Here is an 18,555-nt window from a genome sequence, read left to right as displayed (position 1 = left end):
GCCAAGCAAACTGGAAGCAGATCCTAGGGAGTTATCCATATTTCCTCTGTGTTCAGCTGCACGTGCCTCTTCCCTGTGTGAGCAGATTGGACCTTTCCAGGACTGTATTGCTGTGAGGGAATGTTAGGTGCAGATGGCAGGTGAACAGATAATGAGTAGAGTGGCGGTATTTTGCAGATGTTCTCTAGAGAACGCAGATTCCCAGTTAATGGTAGTCCATGAAACTAGTGGTTTCTACCAAGTAAAATTGAGAAAATGCTGAGTTAAAAGGTCTCTCTCTCACAAAACTCAAAGGTTTTTTAACGTGGCTAATATACTTTCAAAAGAAATCATAATGGAGAACTTCAAGCCTATGTAAAGTAAATAACAGCATAGTGGACCTCACACCTGGCTGGGTACCAACAGCTACCCTTAGACTTGTCCCTGGGTAGCGCCACCTGCTCCCTGCCCCCACTCAGGTGCCATCACTTTTTTATTTTCTTCTTTTTCGGGTTAAATTTACATACATTGAATGTACATGGAGTTTAAAATATTTTTAAGTGAGAGAATGTCATTTTTTTAGTTCAAGTGTCTGTACTTTATCATGTGTAGCTAACAATTCCAGCATGCTAGTCTTTCTCCTCTGACTTAAAATAAACAATTATGTTACTTTAAAAGCTAATGTTTAATTCAGTTGACTGTCCTTTGAAATCACATTTATTGGGGTATGCTTTATATTCAGTGAGCTTCTGTGTTCCTTCCAATCTCTATCTCAACCCTTGGCTTGGAACCACTGATCTGCCTTTCATGGCTATAGCTTAGACTTATCTTGCCTAGAGTTTTGTATAAACGAAAACATGCAGCAAGGAGACTTTGGCTTCATCACTCTGTGTTCACTGTGTGTTTAAGATGAGTGCATGCAGTTTGATCCTTTGCACTGCTGCCTGGTATCCCACTGTAAGGATGGGTCACCTTTGTTTATCATCTACCAGTTGAAGACATTTGGACATGTCAGGTTTGTCCTGTGGGCATTCCAGGAGAAGTCATGGGTGGGATGTATGTATGTCTTTCCTTTTTCTTGGTTAGATATCCGGGAGAGGAGTTTACCACTTCATGTGGTAAAACCATGTTTGACCATAAGAACTTGCTGAGCTGTTTTCCACAGTGGCTGTGCTGTTTAGGGAGCATCGTGTGCATTCTGTGATGTGTCTGGTTGGCTCACAGTATATACCCTCTGGATGGGGAGCAAGCTGTTGCCATCTGACAGAAGCCGTGTGCTGTACTTTCATCTCAGGAAGTTCTCTTGTTTTGTTGTTGTTGTTTTTTTTAAAGATTTTATTTATTTATTCATGAGAGACAGAGACAGAGACACAGGCAGAGGGAGAAGCAGGCTTCATGCAGGGAGCCCAATGTGGGACTGGATCCTGGGTCTCCAGGATCACACCCTGGGCCAAAGGCAGGCGCTAAACCGCTGAGCGACCCAGGGATCCCCAGCAAGTTCTCTTGTAATTGGTGGGGCTGCTGTCCCTCTCCGGGCTGGATCCTTTGCAGGCTACTCCCTACCCCCCATGACACTCTGGCTCCTGGTCCCACAGATGGTGCAGTCACTGGGCTTTGCCATCTACCGCGCACTGGACTGGGGTCTGGATGACAGTGAGGAGCGAGAGCTCAGCCCACAGCTGGAGCAGCTCATCGACCTCATGGCCAACAATGACTGTGAGGACAGCAGCTGTGGGGCTGCCGATGAGGGCTATGGGGGCCCGGAGGAGGAAGAAGAGGCCGATGGTGGCCCCCGTGCCGTGCGCACCTTTGCCCAGGCCATGCGGCTGTGTGCGGCACGCCTGACAGACCCCCGCGGTGCACAGGCCCACTACCAGGCGGTGTGCCGGGCGCTCTTTGTGGAGACGCTGGAGCTGCGGGCCTTCCTCGCCAGGGTCCGTGAGGCCAAGGAGGTGAGTGCACAGGGATGTGCAGGGGGGAGGGGGTGAGTACATTGAGGGCTCCCTGGAGGCCAAGCAGGGCAGGCATGGGCCAGGTGGAGCATGTGGAAGGGGAGCAGGGCACTGGGTGTGGTATGAGCAGTTGGGAGGGGCCACAGGTAAAGAGGACTTGGCATCTGTCCTGCCCCATCCCCCCACTTCCCCATGTGTTGGTACCTCTGTCTCCAATAGGAAGTGGAAATCCTCAGCTCAGGACTAGGAGTAGCCTAGGCTTGCTGTCTGCACTCTTTGTGGGCACTGCTCCAAATGCTTTGCAGGTTTTACCTTAACCCTGAGCCTACTTCTTAGCCCATTTGCCCAGGAAGGAGCTGAAGTTCATGGACATTAAGTTACAGGCTCTCAGCCTCTTGGCCCCAGGACCCCCCAGGTCCCCATGTTTACATCTCCAGCAAGGCCTGGGTGTCCTTTCCCCACTGGTTCCTTCTGGACACAGGAGCTAAAGGCTCCTTGCTGTAGGTCCATGCCCACAGGTTCTCACTGTGCTTGGAGTTTTGGGGAGGTAGGAAATGCAGTGACAGGATCGCTCCACCACTCTTTTTACAGATAAGCAAAGACAGGTTCTGAAAGGTGTCCCTTGCCCCAAGTGTGAGTTAGTATAGGCAGACTGCAGTCTTCCCAGGGCTGTCCTGTCTCTTCATGGTCCCAGAATTACTAGCTGGAAGTCTTTCTTCAATCTCCCATCTTCTCCCTTGGAGGGGGCTGGCATACTTCCTTGAAGCAAGGGGTCTTGGAACAGGGACTTCTGCCTCCCATCCGCAGCCACAGATGACAAAATGCAGACTTTGTAGAGGGCCAGGGAATCTGCTTCACCCATTCTTGGTTAAATGGAAGAAGGTGTTTTTTGGAATTGGCTGATGCTGGTCCCTGGTTCTACCCTGACCAGCTTCCCTGAACCTGTGGGTCTGAGTAGACTCTCAGGATTGTTCTGATTGATAGAGCCTGTGACCCAGCACAGGATAAGTCAGTGACACTGCTTGAGCCATTGAGCCCTCATCTACAACCCCAAGGGAGGTGTGGTTGCTCTGCCCATTCCTTGTTTCCCCTTCCCACTTCTTGGCATCTTGGAGATGTTCTTCTAATGTTCTAATTAGTGGATGGTCTTAATTCTTTTGTTTTTCTTGCTCTGAAGTCATCTGTTCTGTTACTGAGATCAATTCCTTATCCAGACAATGGAAGCTCTTTCTTTAGCAGGAGCAAACCATTCTAGACTTCCAAGTAATTGACCCAGGAGATGTCCAGGGAATGGGTAGTGACAGGGAGTGAGAAGAGGGTCTGTCAGCGACACACTTCTGGGCTGGCATTTTAGGAAGAGACACTGTGCTCAAGGACAGGTATAGAAACTCCAGGAGGGGTGAGAGACCCACCCTTCATGCCCTTTGCCCACAGGAACTGCCAGATCACACACAGGTCTATTTTTAGAATCAGCCAGATCACACCCCATGTGCTGCTCCAAGACTTGGCAGCATTTTCTAGAGCATCCCAAAGCAGTTTAGCAAGTAACTTGGGGTGAAACCAGGGTAACCGGTTCTGTCCTAGGTAATGGGGGTGGGGGGAGGTGGTGAAGTGGGAGCTGTGTGCTAAAGGTTAGATGCTTCTCCAGGGTAGGGGACTTGATGGGAACAGTCTCCAGCTGCTGTCATGATCCAGGACAATAAAGGCAATGAATCTAGCAGCCTCTTGCCAAATTCTCAGCAAAGAACAGTTACCTAACAATCCTTGGTGTTCTCCTTTGGCCCTCACCATGATGACAGCATTTTCTCTCCTTCAAGAAATACAAACCTGTGTCTGTTTCCCAGGACTTGCCGTGTAACTCATCCATCTACCCATCCACCCACCCATGCATTCATTCATTTATTCATCCATTCAACCATTGTTTGAGACCTAGCATCTGTCATGTTGTGCTAGAAGCCAGGAGTACTCAAGTGAGAAAAAAACAGAAACATATACGTGGTTCTGGCTTCATGGAGCCAGTAGTCCAGACAATAATCAGAGAAGCAGATAAATGTAAAACTGCCATGGGGATCATGTGTCAAGAAGCAAGCATGGGTATTCTAAGAGGGTGGGTGTGCATGTGCCTGGGCAAAGAGGCTGAGGTATTCCTGAGGAAGCACCTGGAGAGCTGGGTCTGAAGAAAGACTGGGAGCTCTTCACAGATGACAGAGGGCTTCCCCCTGTATCCCCTCTCTGGGTTGTGTAAGTCATCTGAGAGAAGGGTACAGGAGATTCTGTATGGGTGCTAGGTGTGTGTCACGCTCTCACCCCTGCCCTTGACCAGGAGGAGCTGCCAGATACTTGATGGGACACAAAGTATCCCACATGGTTCCAAGACTAATGGAGTTGTTTCCTTAGATCTTTCTGAGCCCAAGCCTTGACCAGAAATGCCCACTCATCCCTTTTTAGCTGGTGGAATAGTAGCCAATGTGTTGAGGAAATGTCCCCAGATGGACAGACCAGCAGGGACCCATTTCCCCATGACTCCCATTCTCTTACCTTCTCCTGGACCAACAGATGCTGCAGAAGCTCCGGGAGGATGAGCTGCAAGCAGAGAAGCCCCTGGCAGAGCTTGACAACCTAGGACACACAGACTGGGTAAGACATGGCTTCTCTCCTAACCTGGGACACAGGGTGCAGCCCCCCAACCTGGGGTTTGTGCCAGGGCCTTTGGGAACCCTGCTGGGTCTAAGGGCCTTTTTTGTCTTCTTGGGGGCCCAGGCCCGACTCTGGGTCCAGCTCATGAGGGAGCTCCGCCATGGAGTGAAGCTCAAGAAAGTTCAGGAGCAGGAATTTAACCCCTTGCCCACCGAGTTCCAGCTCACCCCTTTCGAGATGCTGATGCAGGACATCCGTGCCCGGAACTACAAGCTACGCAAGGTCATGGTGAGCTGGTAGGGAGAGGAGCCTGCCTCCGAGCCTTCTGCTCACCGGTGGTTCTGGAGCCCCCGCTCTGTGTGTGGCCACTGAGCTGGGTTTTCAGATGTGCACAGGCAGATATGGCCCTGATTTACCTGGCTCACTTGACACAGTGTGACATGAAGGACATGGTATGACATGAGGGACAAGATGTGACACCAGGAATGGAGTGTGACATGAGGGATGCAGTGTGACACCAGGGATGCAGCATGACATCAGGGACGTGGTGTGACATGAAGGGCGGGGTGTGACACCAGGGACGTGGTGTGACATCAGGGATGCAGTGTGACAAGGGCAGACAGAAGAGATGTGTGGAGGATTCTGGAGGACCAGTAGCAGGAGCTGAAATTGTGGGATTGTCTCATTTTATGCTCACATAGGCCTTCTGTGTACTGGCTTCACTTTGCAAATGTTAAATGTGTGAGTTCATTTTGTTCTTAGAACAAGTGAGTGAGAGGAGTGCCACTGACCTTCATTTCCACAGGAAGGACCTGAGATGTAGGGAAGCTAGCAGTTGTGTCATAGCTGCCTTGTCCCTGCCATGCAGCCTCTGCAGGGAAGGATGGTGTGAGGACCAGCCCAGCTCCTGCCCTCAGCCTTAGCTGCCTCCCATCCTCCCCTACAGGTCGATGGAGACATCCCTCCCAGGGTGAAGAAGGATGCCCATGAACTCATCCTGGACTTCATCCGCTCCCGCCCTCCACTGAAACAGGTACCAGCTATGTGGGGCCCCTACTCTTGGTCTTCCCTCCCCAAGGTCAGAGTGGCATCTCTACCAGTGGAAGTGGCTGGAAGGTAGATTCTGAGATGGACCTGGGGGCCCCGGGAGTACACAGGTCACCTTCTAGTCTGCCCCCTAGTGTGCCAGCTCCTGACAGGCCTGGCTGTGCCAGCAGGGTTCCTCCCCACTCCAGTGTGTCCATGGCACAGCCCCACTGCCCTTCCTTCCTGGAGCTGCCATACTCCCTCCAGGTCTCAGAGAGAAGGCTTCGCCCCTTACCTCAAAAGCAGAGGACCCTGCATGAGAAGATCCTGGAGGAGATCAAGCAGGAGCGGAGGCTGCGCCCAGTGGGAGGCCAATGCTGGGGTGGCCGGGGTGAGCATAGAACCCCTCCCCCTGCCCACCTTCCCTCCATCACTTCTCCCTTCCTGCTCCGTCCCCACCTCCTCACTTTCCTATCCTGCCCCACCTCTCTGCCTCCACCAGGGTTTGGCTCTCTGCCCTGCATCCTCAATGCCTGTTCTGGGGATTCCAAATCCACTTCCTGCATCAACCTGTCCATCACGGATGCCGGGAACAACAGTCAGCGCCCACGGCCCCGGGTCTTGCTCAAGGCGCCTACCTTGGCTGAGATGGAGGAGATGAACACATCTGAGGTCAGAGCCCATGGGTTCCTGGAAAGAGGCCAGGGAGGAGGAGGAGGGGCAAGTGAGAAGGGCTGAGTAAAGCCAGTGTGTAGCATTCAGCTGTGGACATCCATTGCTCAGGGCTGAGGGCAGCACTCTTCTTTGGAGCTGGTGTTCTGCTGTGGGGCTGGGTCTGCCCTGAGACCAAACATGGTGGGACTTGGGAACACTTCCCCATTTGGTGGCTCAGACAGGTGACTGTAACAGTGACCTTGGGCCACCTATTCCCATAGCACAAAAAGGGCTGGAATGTACATGCTCCATCATTGGACTTGGGAAGCTAAGCAGCCCCCTGGCTTATGTGAAAAGCCAATGTGTCTCAGTGTGATTCCCCCCCCCCCCCCCCCCCCCCCCCCCGTCCTCCAATCATGTCATCACTGCACTTAGAGCCCAGGGAAACCAGGGGTGGTAGCTATCTCAGTGGGCTACACCTGACACCAGACCTGTCATCTCTAGGACTTTCCACAGGCCTCAGGGAAGGGTTTGGTTTTTGAGGTCCTTGCCTTCCACTGTCTAGAGGATAGTCAGGCTGGGCAGTGAGTAGAGGATGGCCCCATGGTGTCAGTGGGCCCAGCAGCAGCCCCCTGCCAGTCCAGGGACAGACAGGAGGTGCTGGCATGCTGGGTGATCAGGGCTGAGTCTGGTGTGTCCACAGGAGGAAGAATCTCCATGTGGGGAGGTGACACTGAAACGGGACCGCTCTTTCTCAGAGCATGACCTGGTCCAGCTACGGAGTGAAGTGGCCTCTAGCCTGCAGCCAGCCACTCAGCCCCAAGGAGGGTTGGAATCATCCCGGCCCCGTGCAGGCAGTGTGCATTCCTGGAGGCCAAGCACCCAGGAACAAGGCAAGTGATGCCTCTCACCCCCTCCTCCCTTGACTGTGTCATGTGTGGGCACCATGTCCTGTCTTCCTGAGCAGGTAGCTCCCAGAAGGCACAGGGAGCTCACGTCTGCATGAAGGATGTTTAAAGGTCAAACCCAGACTTATCTTATTGCCTCAGGCAGGCATCCTCCACTTTTTTTTTTTAAAGATTTATTTATTTATTCATGATAGACAGAGAGAGAGAGAGAGAGGCAGAGACACAGGAAGACGGAGAAGCAGGCTCCATGCCGGGAGCCTGACGCGGGACTCGATCCCGGGTCTCCAGGACCACGCCCTGGACCAAAGGCAGGCGCTAAACCACTGATCCACCCAGGGATCCCCAGCATCCTCCACTTTTTACACTTTAAAACATTCTTATTAAATTAGTAATCCACATTTTTGTAAAATACTTTTTAAAAACTTCAGATTCTAGTATTGAGAGATAATTACTATTAATATATTGGATATGAAAAGAAAAATGGGCAGATGGAGGACGGATTGATGGATGATGGGTATATAGATGGATGGATGGTGGATGGATGATAGAAGGATAGATGAATGGATGGATAGGTGGATTATAGATGGATTATGGGTGGATAGATGAATGATAGAAGGACAGATGACTGATGGATGGATAATGGGTGGATGTCAGATGGGTGATGGGTGGATGGATGGATGGATGAATAGATAGATGATGAGTAGATGGATGGTTGGATGATGGGTGGATAAGCAGGTGGATAAACAAATAGATGGATGGGTAAGGTGATTGACAGATCTTTCTAGTGTTTTTTTTTTCCCCTGTCAATTAAAACATGTCTGCAATGAACCAGATGAACTATGCAGCACTTACCACTCTAGAACCTGACTTGTCATCAGCTGCTTTCCCTGTTGTTCAGCACAAAGGTCAAAACAACTGGCCATATGGCATGCATTAGTCCCACTGCTGTAAGGGCTGTGCTCCCCAGGTGCTGACAGGACATGGAGTTGTCATCTGCCCCCTCCCCTACCACTTCCTATCAGACATGGCCAGACCACCCTCTCTGCCCTCAGGGCTACCTTGAGCCATGCTTTCTTGCCACTTTCAGCGAGGTCCCATTCAGTAGCTGACTCACTTTCTGGAGTGAAGAGGTCCAGACAGGCCAGGCCAGTTCCATACCTCACTGTCCCCCTACAACTCTCCTTAGACTCAGATCCCCTGTGGTGGAAATGAATCTGCCTCTTTCTCCTCCGTCCCTTTCTGCTGAAGGGCATTGAGTGATTCTTAAGAAGGATGCAGTCTTCCTGGGAGACAGGCACCATCTGCTTTCACTGTTGGCTGCTATGGGACTCCCAGCATTGGCCCATTAACAGGGATCAAATATGGGGCCCACCGCACATACCTGCCCCTTGTGTGGTTGACATGCTGTCTACCTGTCCTGCTTCCCCACTGCCGGGCCAGCCTTTCCATCACTCCTGGACACAGCCCTCCCACACCACAGTTTCTGCTGAGTTGTCTTCATAGGGCTTCTGTGCTTTTGCCTCAGCTTCCTTCCCTGTGAGAGTCCAAGCCCAGCCTGACTCCAGCTCCCTACCACCCAGTGACCTAGACTCAGCAGAGGACAAGCCAGCAGCTTCTGCGGCCCCAGACACCAATCACCTGTGGCTGGTGAGTGACAGAGGCCTTGTTGTCCATGGTGACTGGATGGGGCATCTCCCCGGGACAAGGCCTAGCAGGATTGGGGCAGCTCCTTTAGACAGTGTGGCTAGGTCTGCTCTAGAGCCACCAAATCTGGGGCAGTGGTGCTGTTACCTTTTGGGCCTTCTGAACACTGCAGCCCCCAGTCAAAACCGGACCTTCCTAAGGGGACAGAGGGCATGGGAAGTTCTTGCTTCTGTCTCTGAGGGTTAAGGCCGATGAGAAGCTGGAGCCCCCCCCCAAAAAAAAAAAAAAAAAAAAGAAGCTGGAGCCCCGCGTCTGAAGGCAGTGAGCTGTGACAGAGCACCTTATAGGGCCAAGATCTCGACTCTGCTCCTGCATTGCTTACCTTCCTCAGCTGTGAGTTTTGTTGTCTGAAGTGGAATTGTGAAGGGCTGACAGCTGCTGGTATTGGATCTGAGCCTTGGGGTATGATGTCATCAAAGGGATGACAGTGGTGCATCCGGAGGTCACTGGTGGTATCATCGCCCTTTCCTTGAAATTTGTCAAGAGGCTCAAATGAGAACAGATGTTAAAATGCTTTGAAAAGTGCTATGTAAATGTAAGGCAGTATTAGTAATGATATTCCCACTAAATCATGTGTTAGCTATTGCTGCATTAAAAATTATCCCAAAACTTAAAAGTGCAAAAAACAAATTTTTATTATCTCACAGTTTGAGGGTCAGGAATCCAGAGGTGGCTCAGGCCTCCTTGGGGGTTACACTGGAACGTGGCCTCTCACATGGACTGCCCCAGGGCTCTTGAGTGTTCTTAGGAAGTGGCATCAGGCTCCCCCAGGGCTCATGGTCTGAGAGACACCAAGTCTCAGAAGTGACTCCTTGTTATTTCCACTTTAATCTGTTCATTACAATTGAGTCACTAAGTACATTCTCAGGGGAGGAGAACTAAGGCGCCCCCCTCCACTTTGGTGAGGAACCAGAACCAAATTTTTTACTTCTTTTCTTGCGTTTGAAGTATTCCTCGATGACATCTTCAGCCTCTTTGTCCTAGCCCTTAACCACCACACACAACCAACCACTTTATGGGGTTTTCCCTGTCAGTTTTATAGAGGCCCCCCCATCTCCCTAATTTCTCATTGTCATCAACCTATTAATTAGGTTGACTTTGTGATCAGCACAAAGCACCCCCACCAACTTAACATGCAGGCTCATCATAGTTGAGTGATACAAGTGCACAGTGTTGGGTTTGGCTAGTGTCTAAGGCTGTGGCAGCTTCACAAATTCCACGTGCTGAGCCATTGTGGATGAGGGTGGTCCCCAGCCCCTTTTGGGAGGCAGTATTAATGTCCATAACACCTCCAGCAGCAATACCTTCCTTGGCCATAGTGCTGGAATGTGGGTAAGCTGAATTTTGGGTGTATGTGAGCCTCCACGTAACTCAGGGGCAACTGGGAAAGAGGAAGGCTCACTTCTGCTGCTGCTGCTTCTTTTTTTTTTTTTTTTAAGATTTTGTTTATTTATTCATGAGAGACACAGAGAGAGAGGCAGAGACACAGGCAGAGGGAGAAGCAGGCTCCATGCAGGGAGCCTAATGCGGGACTCGATCCTGGGACTCCAGGATCAGGCCCTGGGCTGAAGGCGGTGCTAAACCACTGAGCCATCCAGGCTGCCCCAAGCTAACATTTTAAATTTGGGGTGTTGGGCATTGCGCTAAGGGCTTTATGTGTTATCTCAATGGAGCTGGAATACAACTCCACATTCTAGGAGAGGAGCTGGATTTGAGAGGTCGAGCTCCACACTAACCTCCATGGAAGGAAAGGCAGAACAAGGTATACTCACCATGGTGGCCTAAAGAGGTAGGCGGTTGTGGAGGTAGGACACATGCCACCTAGAGATGGGCCGACACAGGCAGGAGGTGCCTAGGGCCTTCCGCTGCCAGGGAGGAGAGACCTTTGTGAAGGGTTCCAAGAAGAGAAGATGTGGGGCAGGAGACCCTGGCTGATTCTGATTGGCTGTGGTATTGTGTGCAGGTGAGGGACAAGGTTGGAGTCTGGAGAGCACTGTGAACACTGCTGGGGTAGCTGGAGGGGATGTGGTCATCCATGGGCTGGGGCCAGGTCCCGAGAAACCTTGCTTGCTGTTGTAGGAATCCATGGGAGAAGTCATGAGAAGCTTATGTGGCTCCCAGGGATAGAGGAGCTGAAGAATGGGGTGTTTTAGGAGGTTGCTAGGCTTGGGTAGTCTGAGGCCATGGACTCCAGAGTCCTCAGAAAAGAGAGAAGCTTGTGGATAGACTCCCAAGTAGCCTCATTCCTTAAGGCCTGAGGAGCACCCACCTCTTGACCCTTCCGTCCCCAGGAGTTCAGCCACCCTGTGGAGAGCCTTGCTCTGACTGTGGAGGAGGTGATGGATGTACGCCGCGTGCTGGTGAAGGCTGAGATGGAGAAGTTCCTGCAGGACAAGGAGCTTGTCAGCAGTCTGAAGAAGGGGAAGGTAAGCTGGACTGAATCCCAGCTGGCTTCTTCACCATGCAGAACTAACTAATCTGGGTCTTTTCTTACAGATTTGCTGCTGCTGCCGAACCAAGTTCCCGCTGTTCTCTTGGCCACCCACCTGTCTCTTTTGCAAGAGGTGAGCCTCTGTAAGCACCCTGGCTGTGAATTAACATGGGAGGAGGAGGTAAGAGTCTCTGAGCCAGCACTGTCCAGTAGAACTTCCTGTGCTTGTGGGGATGTTCTATCATGTGTCATGGCCTAGTGCCTAACATGGCCTAACATGATTTTAATTTTTTATTTAGTTTTAATAGCTAAGGGGCTCCCACTTTCAGCAAAGATGGGGTAACAGGCATGTCAAAAAGCAAGAAAACACAATCCATGGCAGAAATATCTATCAAAATCACCCAGAACTGACACAGATGTTAGAATTAGTAGATACAGACATTACAAGGTTTGAACTGCATTTTTTTTTAAGTTTTTTTAATTAATTCATAAGAGACACACACAGAGAGACAGAGAGAGGCAGAGACACAGGCAGAGGGAGAAGCAGGCTTCCCACAAGGAGCCTGATATATTGGACTCAATCCCGGGTCCCGGGATCACGCCCTGAGCCAAAGGCAGTTGCTCAACCACTGAGCCACTCAGGCATCCCTTGAACTGCATTTCATATGTTCAAAAAGTTACAGGCAAGAAAGATTTGGAGAAGACACAAACTTCTAGACATGAAAACCACGATATTTGGATGAATATTTGGAATTACAGTGGATGAGATTATCGGCAGATTGAACATTCAGAATAATGTGTGGAAGAAAAAAATTAGTGGACTCAGAGACAAAGCAATAGAAACTATCTAAAGTGAAAACACTGAGAGAAAAAATAACTTAAAAAATGAAATGGTGTCAGTGAGCTGTCAGATAATGTTAAGTCTAATACAGATGTAATTAAAGCTTCCCAAGGAAAAGGAGAGGGGACAGAAAAAGTATTATAGTTAAAAATGTGTTTCAAATTTGATGAAAAATATACACTCATAAGAAACTCAATCTCAAACAAAAGGAATCTGAGTACAATTATACCAAGGCACCTATTAATCAAATTGATCAAAACCATTACAAAGAGAAATTCTTTTTTCTTTTAAGATTTTATTTATTTATTTGACAGAGAGCAAGGGGAAGAGCAGAAGGAGAGGGACAAGCAGGCTCCCTGCTGAGCATGGACCCCAGCGTGGGGCTCGATCCCATGACCCTGAGACCATGGCCTGAGCCAAAATCAAGAGTTAGATGTTGGGGCACCTGGGTGGCTCAATGGTTGAGCATCTGCCTTCGGCTCAGGGCATGATCCTGGGGTCCTGGGATCAAATCCCATAGCAGGCTCCTTGCAGGGAGCCTGTTTCTCCCTCTGCCTTCGTCTCTGCCTCTTTCTTTGTGTCTCTCATGAATAAATATATCTTTAAAAAAAAAAAAGAAGAAAGAGAGATAGAGAGACTAGATGCTTAACGTACTGCACCATGCAGGTGCCCCAAGAGAAATTCTTAAAATCAGCCAGCAAATAAAGACATATAGATGACAGACAAGAGTGGTTGCAGGCTTCTCACTGAAATAACGTGAACAAGAAGAGCATTTTTGAAGGACTGAAAAACTGTCAATCTAGAATCCAATACCCAGCAAGAATATGCTTCAAAAACAAAGACAAAAAGTAAAAACATCTCCAGAAATACAAAAACCAAAAGAATTCTTCACAGTAGACCCACACTAAAACAAATGTTCAATGAGGTCCTTCACATAGAAGGAAAATGAGTCCAGCTGGAAACCTGAATCTATGCAAAGAAATAGCACCAGAAGTAGCAACTACTAACATAAAAGGTTATTTTCTTATAACTCTTTCTAAGGTAAATCAAGATCCAGTACCAACAGGGTGAAATTCAGTGTCTGGTATCCAATAAATGATTACTAGGCAGGCCAAAAATTTAACAGCAGTGTATTAGAGGATTTATAACATAACTATAAGTAAAAGCTATCATAACAATGGCATTGCATTCAGGCCAAGGATGGGATCCGAAGTGTGCTGTTGGAGGTTTCTTAAACTCTACCGGAAGACTGTAGGCTATGATGTTACAGAAGTACAGTATAAGTCTGAAAGCAACCACTATAATAACAAAGCAGAGGAATAGCATGCAATCATAAAAAAAAAAGTTGATTAATACAGAAGGCAGAAAAAGGAAAAGGGAACAAAGAACACATAGGGCAAAAAGAAAACAAAAAGCAGAATGACAGTCCTCAACCCTGCCGTGTCATAGTTACCTTAACTGTAAAAGGCCTGAACAAGAGGACTAGAAGGTAGTGTCCCAGGCTGAATTATGAAAGCAAGACTATCTGCTGCCTGCAACACATGTACTTGACATAAAGAGACACTGATTGGTTAGGAGAATGGAGAAGATATGCCATGCCAATACTAGTCAAAAGATAGATGATGTATTAATTTCAATGTAGATGGCAAAGAATATGACCAGAGATAGAGGCATTTCTGTCATAACATTAATGGAGGAAAGTAACTTCTAAACACTTGACATACCTAACAACAGAAGTAAAAAATACAAGGAGTAAGAATCTGATATAGTTGTAAAGAAAAATAGATAAATCCATTGTTATAATTACAGAGTCAATAGTTTTCTCTCAACAACTGATAAAACTTGTAGACAGAAAAATATTAAGGATATAGAAGACTTGAACACTACCAACCAATTTGATCTGACATTCATAGAACACTACACCCAGCCTCAGCATTAAGTACTCCTTCTCAAGTACACACAGAACATTTCTAATATAGACCATATTCTGGGTCATTAAACAAGTCTCATAAATGTAGAAGGACTCAAGTCATGGAAAGTAAGTTCCCTGACCACAGTGAAATAAAATTAACCCAGACGTTTCTAGATGGCAAACCAAGTATAAAAATATCCTTGCAAGGGCAGCCTGGCTGGCTCAGCGGTTTAGCGCCACCTTCAGCCCAGGGTGTGATCCTGGAGACCCAGGATCCCTGCATGGAGCCTGTTTCTCCCTCTGCCTGTGTCTCTGCCTCTCTCTGTGTGTCTTTCATGAATAAATAAATAAATAAAATCTGGGATCCCTGGGTGGCACAGCGGTTTAGCGCCTGCCTTTGGCCCAGGGCACGATCCTGGAGACCTGGGATCGAGTCCCACATCGGGCTCCCTGCATGGAGCCTGCTTCTCCCTCTGCCTGTGACTCTGCCTTTCTCTCTCTCTCTGTGTGACTATCGTAAATAAAAATAAATAAATAAAAATAAAATAAAACAAAATCTTTAAAAAATAAAATAAAATGAAATGTTCATGCAAGATGACATCGTCCCTTGTTTTAAAAAATGGATTTGGCGCAAAAAAAAAAAAAAAAATGGATTTGGACAATTTGTCCCCTGACAGATTTACCTTTACTTTTACCTTTACAGAATAGTACATATCATACCCCATTTCATTTATTTTTATTTTATGTGTAAATGTGTGTCTTTGTCAGTCACACTTAGAGAGATCTGGAGGTGGGAAACGGGTCTGCAGGGATTGCCTCTGAGGATGGGCTTTACACGGCAGGACTCTTGGGTCTCTATTGCAGTTTTCTTAATATCAGAGTTTTTACAAGAACGTGTTCATTTTTGAAATCAGGAATGGAGAATAAAAAGATGTTAATCACTGCTTAAAACAGAGTGGCCCCTCTGGCTCTGATGGGGCTTCTGTGGTTGGGAGTGTTGGGCTCACACAGGTATAGAGGGCATGAAACTCCCCAGACTAAATGGTCCACAGAAAGAGCTGTGAGGGGCAGAAATACTTGAGATGTACAGCTAATTAAAAAGAAAAGCAAGATTTGGGGATAAAATAAATACTGAAGTAACTGGGGATCAAGCAGAGGGCAAGGACAGTTTGACTGGCAGGACCTGTTCCTCTGTGGCCTCTTCCCAGCTGACCCTACTGCCCTTCCTCTTTCCCTTCCAGGGCTGTCTGCACTTCCTGTAGCATAAAGGTAAGGATCATCTGGGGTCTGAGGTGTCCTGTGGCTGATCTGGCTTGTCAGGAGGGGCAGCTGGGGAGCTGAGGGGGGACAGAGGTTCTGTCTCCTACAAGCTGGTCACACACAGATGAGCCACCTTGTCCATCTCCTTCCTCCACAAGCAACCCATTCCTATACTTTCTAAGACTGTATAGTTTTTATTTTTATTATTATTTTTTACAGTGGGAGAGAGAGGATTTTAAGCAGACAACCCACTAAGCACAGAGTGGGATGTGGGGCTTGATCCCACAATCCTGAGATCATGACCTGAGCCAAAATCAAGAGTCAGGCCCTTAACCAACTGAGCCACCCAGGCGCTCCAAGACTATATGGTTTTTAAAGACCCTTGTAGGTGTTTGTGTTTTTTTAATGTTTTTTTAACATTCCATGTTAGCAGGCTGAAAAGAAAACCCTTCACTTCTCCTCTAAAAGTCCTATATTCTGACACAATTTCCTTGAATGTTTTTGGAAAGGTTCTTGTGGTGTCTGTGTACATGCAGGTGTATAGATACAGAAACATAATCACATTTGGAACTGTATCATCCTGTTACACCTCAGCCTAGAAACAAGGGCCTCCTGCAGAGGAAGAGTGACCACTATGATCTTCACTCCTTTTTATTGTTTCACCGCTGAGAAACCTCTACCTCTTTGACATGAAGAATTTACTGCATATAGGACATGATGCTAGACTGTGTGTGGTGCAAGTACCTGTCTAGATGGGCAGAAGTTGTGGTTGGGTTAGGGTAACAAGCAGGGGTGGGCACATGCCTTCAGAGAGCCCACATCAGACATTGCCAGGGTGTCATGCAGGCCCAGAGCATGCGGCTGTTGATGGGTGTGTCTGTCGGGGGGGTCCACCTCTCCCTCTGTGTGTTGTAGATGAAGATGCCTTCTAAGAAGTTTGCACACATTCCCGTCTACACGCTGGGCTTTGAGAGTCCTCGGAGGGTGTCAACTACCAAACCTACACCAAGCCAGAGAAGAGATGCCTTCCAGTGTGTTCCTTTACCCTTTGCTGATGTGGTCAGGCGTTGACAGTAATACAAAAGCTGGGGTGGGTGGGATGGTTTGCTAGGACACTCCCAGGACACGGAAATCCAAAGCACTTGTCTAGAAAGAGATACCTCAGGGGGGTCTTGGGGACTAAGTAGTAGGAGATGGGAATTGAACTCCTAGCAGACCCCAGGATTCCAGCTAACTCTTGAGGAAAAGCTTTTGCTGTGGGGAAATATGGCAGGTGGGACTTCCCTGATGGCTCTGTCCTGTTTCAGATCCCTGCAGGGGCCCCAGTGGCAGAGTGTGGAGGAGGCGTTCCCACACATCTATACCCACGGCTGTATCCGCAAGGATGTTTGCAGCGACTGCACCAGCTTTGTGGCAGACGTGGTGCGCTCTAGCCGCAAGAGTGTGGATGCACTCAACACCACGCCTCGCCGTACCCGCCAGACGCAGTCCCTCTACATCCCTAACACCTGGACTCTCAACTTCAAGTGATGGCTCTCAGCCTTACTGGACCACCCAGCCAGAGACATTTCAAGGAGGCCAGACGTCTGGGGAGGAGCCAGGCTAGGCCTGGACATGGCTGAGAAACTCCCCATTCTGGGGCATAGCCGCTAGCCTGCCCTCCTGAGTGTGCATGTACATATATATATACATATATAGATACATTTATATAATATATACACACAGCCTATATATTTATATACATGTCTCCTGGCCCCAGAGTTTATTTAGGGTCAGGCTCACTCCAGGACCCTCCCTGGGGGAGGCAATTTCCTTTTGGGAGTCCTTGGGTGGGGTACAGGATGGGGCAGGAATGGGTTTTCTCAGGAAGGACAGCAGTGGATTCTAGATAATAGGGCTCTGAAAGACCCTACCCCTGTATTTGTTCTCTTCTCCATCCCAAGGATGAGAACACAGCAGCTTCCCCTCCCTAGGTGGATGTCCAGACTGGGACAGGACACCTTGGTCCCCAGGTAGGCAGGAGCACTCTGCTGGCCTCTGTGCTCTGAGCAGAACCTGGCCTGCAGACACAGCCAGGAAGACCGTCAGTGGATAGATACTCTCTTGGCACCATCTCACCCTTCCAATTGGAAGGTCCAAGGCCAAGCTCACTCCTTGCCCCCTACCCAGCATCCATTCCCCAGCCATCTGCCACATCTGGCTGGTATTGCTGTCCTCACAGACTCAGAGGTCCAGAGATGGTGCTGGTTCCGGGGCCCTGGTGATGCTGGTGGTCCTGGTCCAGGGAGAAACTCTGTAAATTTGTACACACGGCTGCTCTTGGCCTAATAAAGGTGGTCTTACAGCCTTCTGTCTGGGATGTGGACTGAGGACTATTGAGCCACAGTGGTGGGCACATTCTCAGAAGCTGGGCTCTGAGGGGTCACCTGCCCTCTGGTGCACATTCAGGATGCCCACCATGACAGGAGGGTGCTCAGGCCCACTCCTGTCCATGATGCCCAACTTCATCATCTGGCCATCTTGGTCTCACGGCTGGCAGGGCTCCATGTGGCTCAGCCTGATGCCTACAAATTGCCAGCCTGGCCCTTTGGCCTCCTCCCCAGATTCCTATTCCTATTCTCTGGGGAGATGATTCCCTTAGGGTTTGCAGGGTAGGGGCAACTCTGCTCTTCAGGAGACTGGATGGAAAAGCACCTACATGCTCTGCCTGCCACATGCATCTGGGAGGTGGCTTCTGTTGTCATCTCACAGGTAAGGAAATCGAGTTCAAGAGAGGAAGGAATTTGGCCAAAGGTACATAGCTCACATGGGACTTCAATGCAGGTCTATCAGATGCCAGGCTCTAACTCCCTGCCATATGGACAGGGGCCTGGAGGAGGCCCTGAGGGACGGGACTTGTAACAGATGGGCCTGCAGGAGAGGGTCCTTCATCAGCTGGGGTCCATGACATTCAATTATACCAAATTACAATAGCCAATAAAAACAGCCAGCTTCCAACACTTTTGGGCACTTCATGGGCAAGGAATATTTTTACTCTTATTTAAAAATGAGAAGCAAAGTGGCGCCTGGATGGCTCAGTCAGTTAAGTGTCTGACTCTTTTTTTTTTTTTTTTCAAAGTATGGTTTTTTTTTTTTTTTAATTTTTATTAATTATTTATGATAGTCACAGAGAGAGAGGCAGAGACACAGGCAGAGGGAGAGGCAGGCTCCATGCACCGGGAGCCCGACGTGGGATTCGATCCTGAGTCTCC

The 18,555-nt window shown here is 48.9% G+C and overlaps 1 protein-coding gene and 1 pseudogene across 2 annotated transcripts in view; one reads left to right on the top strand and one right to left on the bottom strand.

Moving 5' to 3' along the window:
• Positions 1-17,654, top strand: part of SPIRE2 (spire type actin nucleation factor 2) — a 32,447-nt gene extending 14,793 nt beyond the window's left edge. For both annotated transcript variants that reach the window (XM_025427175.3, XM_025427176.3), the window contains exons 3-15: positions 1,575-1,931; positions 4,488-4,568; positions 4,692-4,856; positions 5,515-5,601; positions 5,862-5,985; positions 6,097-6,266; positions 6,952-7,141; positions 8,682-8,803; positions 11,152-11,286; positions 11,357-11,424; positions 15,286-15,313; positions 16,220-16,335; positions 16,612-17,654. In XM_025427175.3, coding sequence (XP_025282960.1) covers positions 1,575-1,931; positions 4,488-4,568; positions 4,692-4,856; positions 5,515-5,601; positions 5,862-5,985; positions 6,097-6,266; positions 6,952-7,141; positions 8,682-8,803; positions 11,152-11,286; positions 11,357-11,424; positions 15,286-15,313; positions 16,220-16,335; positions 16,612-16,834 — 1,866 coding nt within the window. In that variant the 3' untranslated portion in view covers positions 16,835-17,654. The remainder of the gene's footprint in view (positions 1-1,574; positions 1,932-4,487; positions 4,569-4,691; positions 4,857-5,514; positions 5,602-5,861; positions 5,986-6,096; positions 6,267-6,951; positions 7,142-8,681; positions 8,804-11,151; positions 11,287-11,356; positions 11,425-15,285; positions 15,314-16,219; positions 16,336-16,611) is intronic.
• LOC112646856 (40S ribosomal protein S12-like) lies at positions 6,147-11,247 on the bottom strand (annotated as a pseudogene).
• Positions 17,655-18,555: the final 901 nt, after the last annotated feature.

This window comes from Canis lupus, chromosome 5 (genome assembly GCF_003254725.2).
Source record: "Canis lupus dingo isolate Sandy chromosome 5, ASM325472v2, whole genome shotgun sequence".
Taxonomy (NCBI): domain Eukaryota; kingdom Metazoa; phylum Chordata; class Mammalia; order Carnivora; family Canidae; genus Canis; species Canis lupus.
The sequence above is the reverse complement of the archived record's forward strand: the minus strand, read 5'-3'. Positions and strand labels throughout refer to the sequence as shown.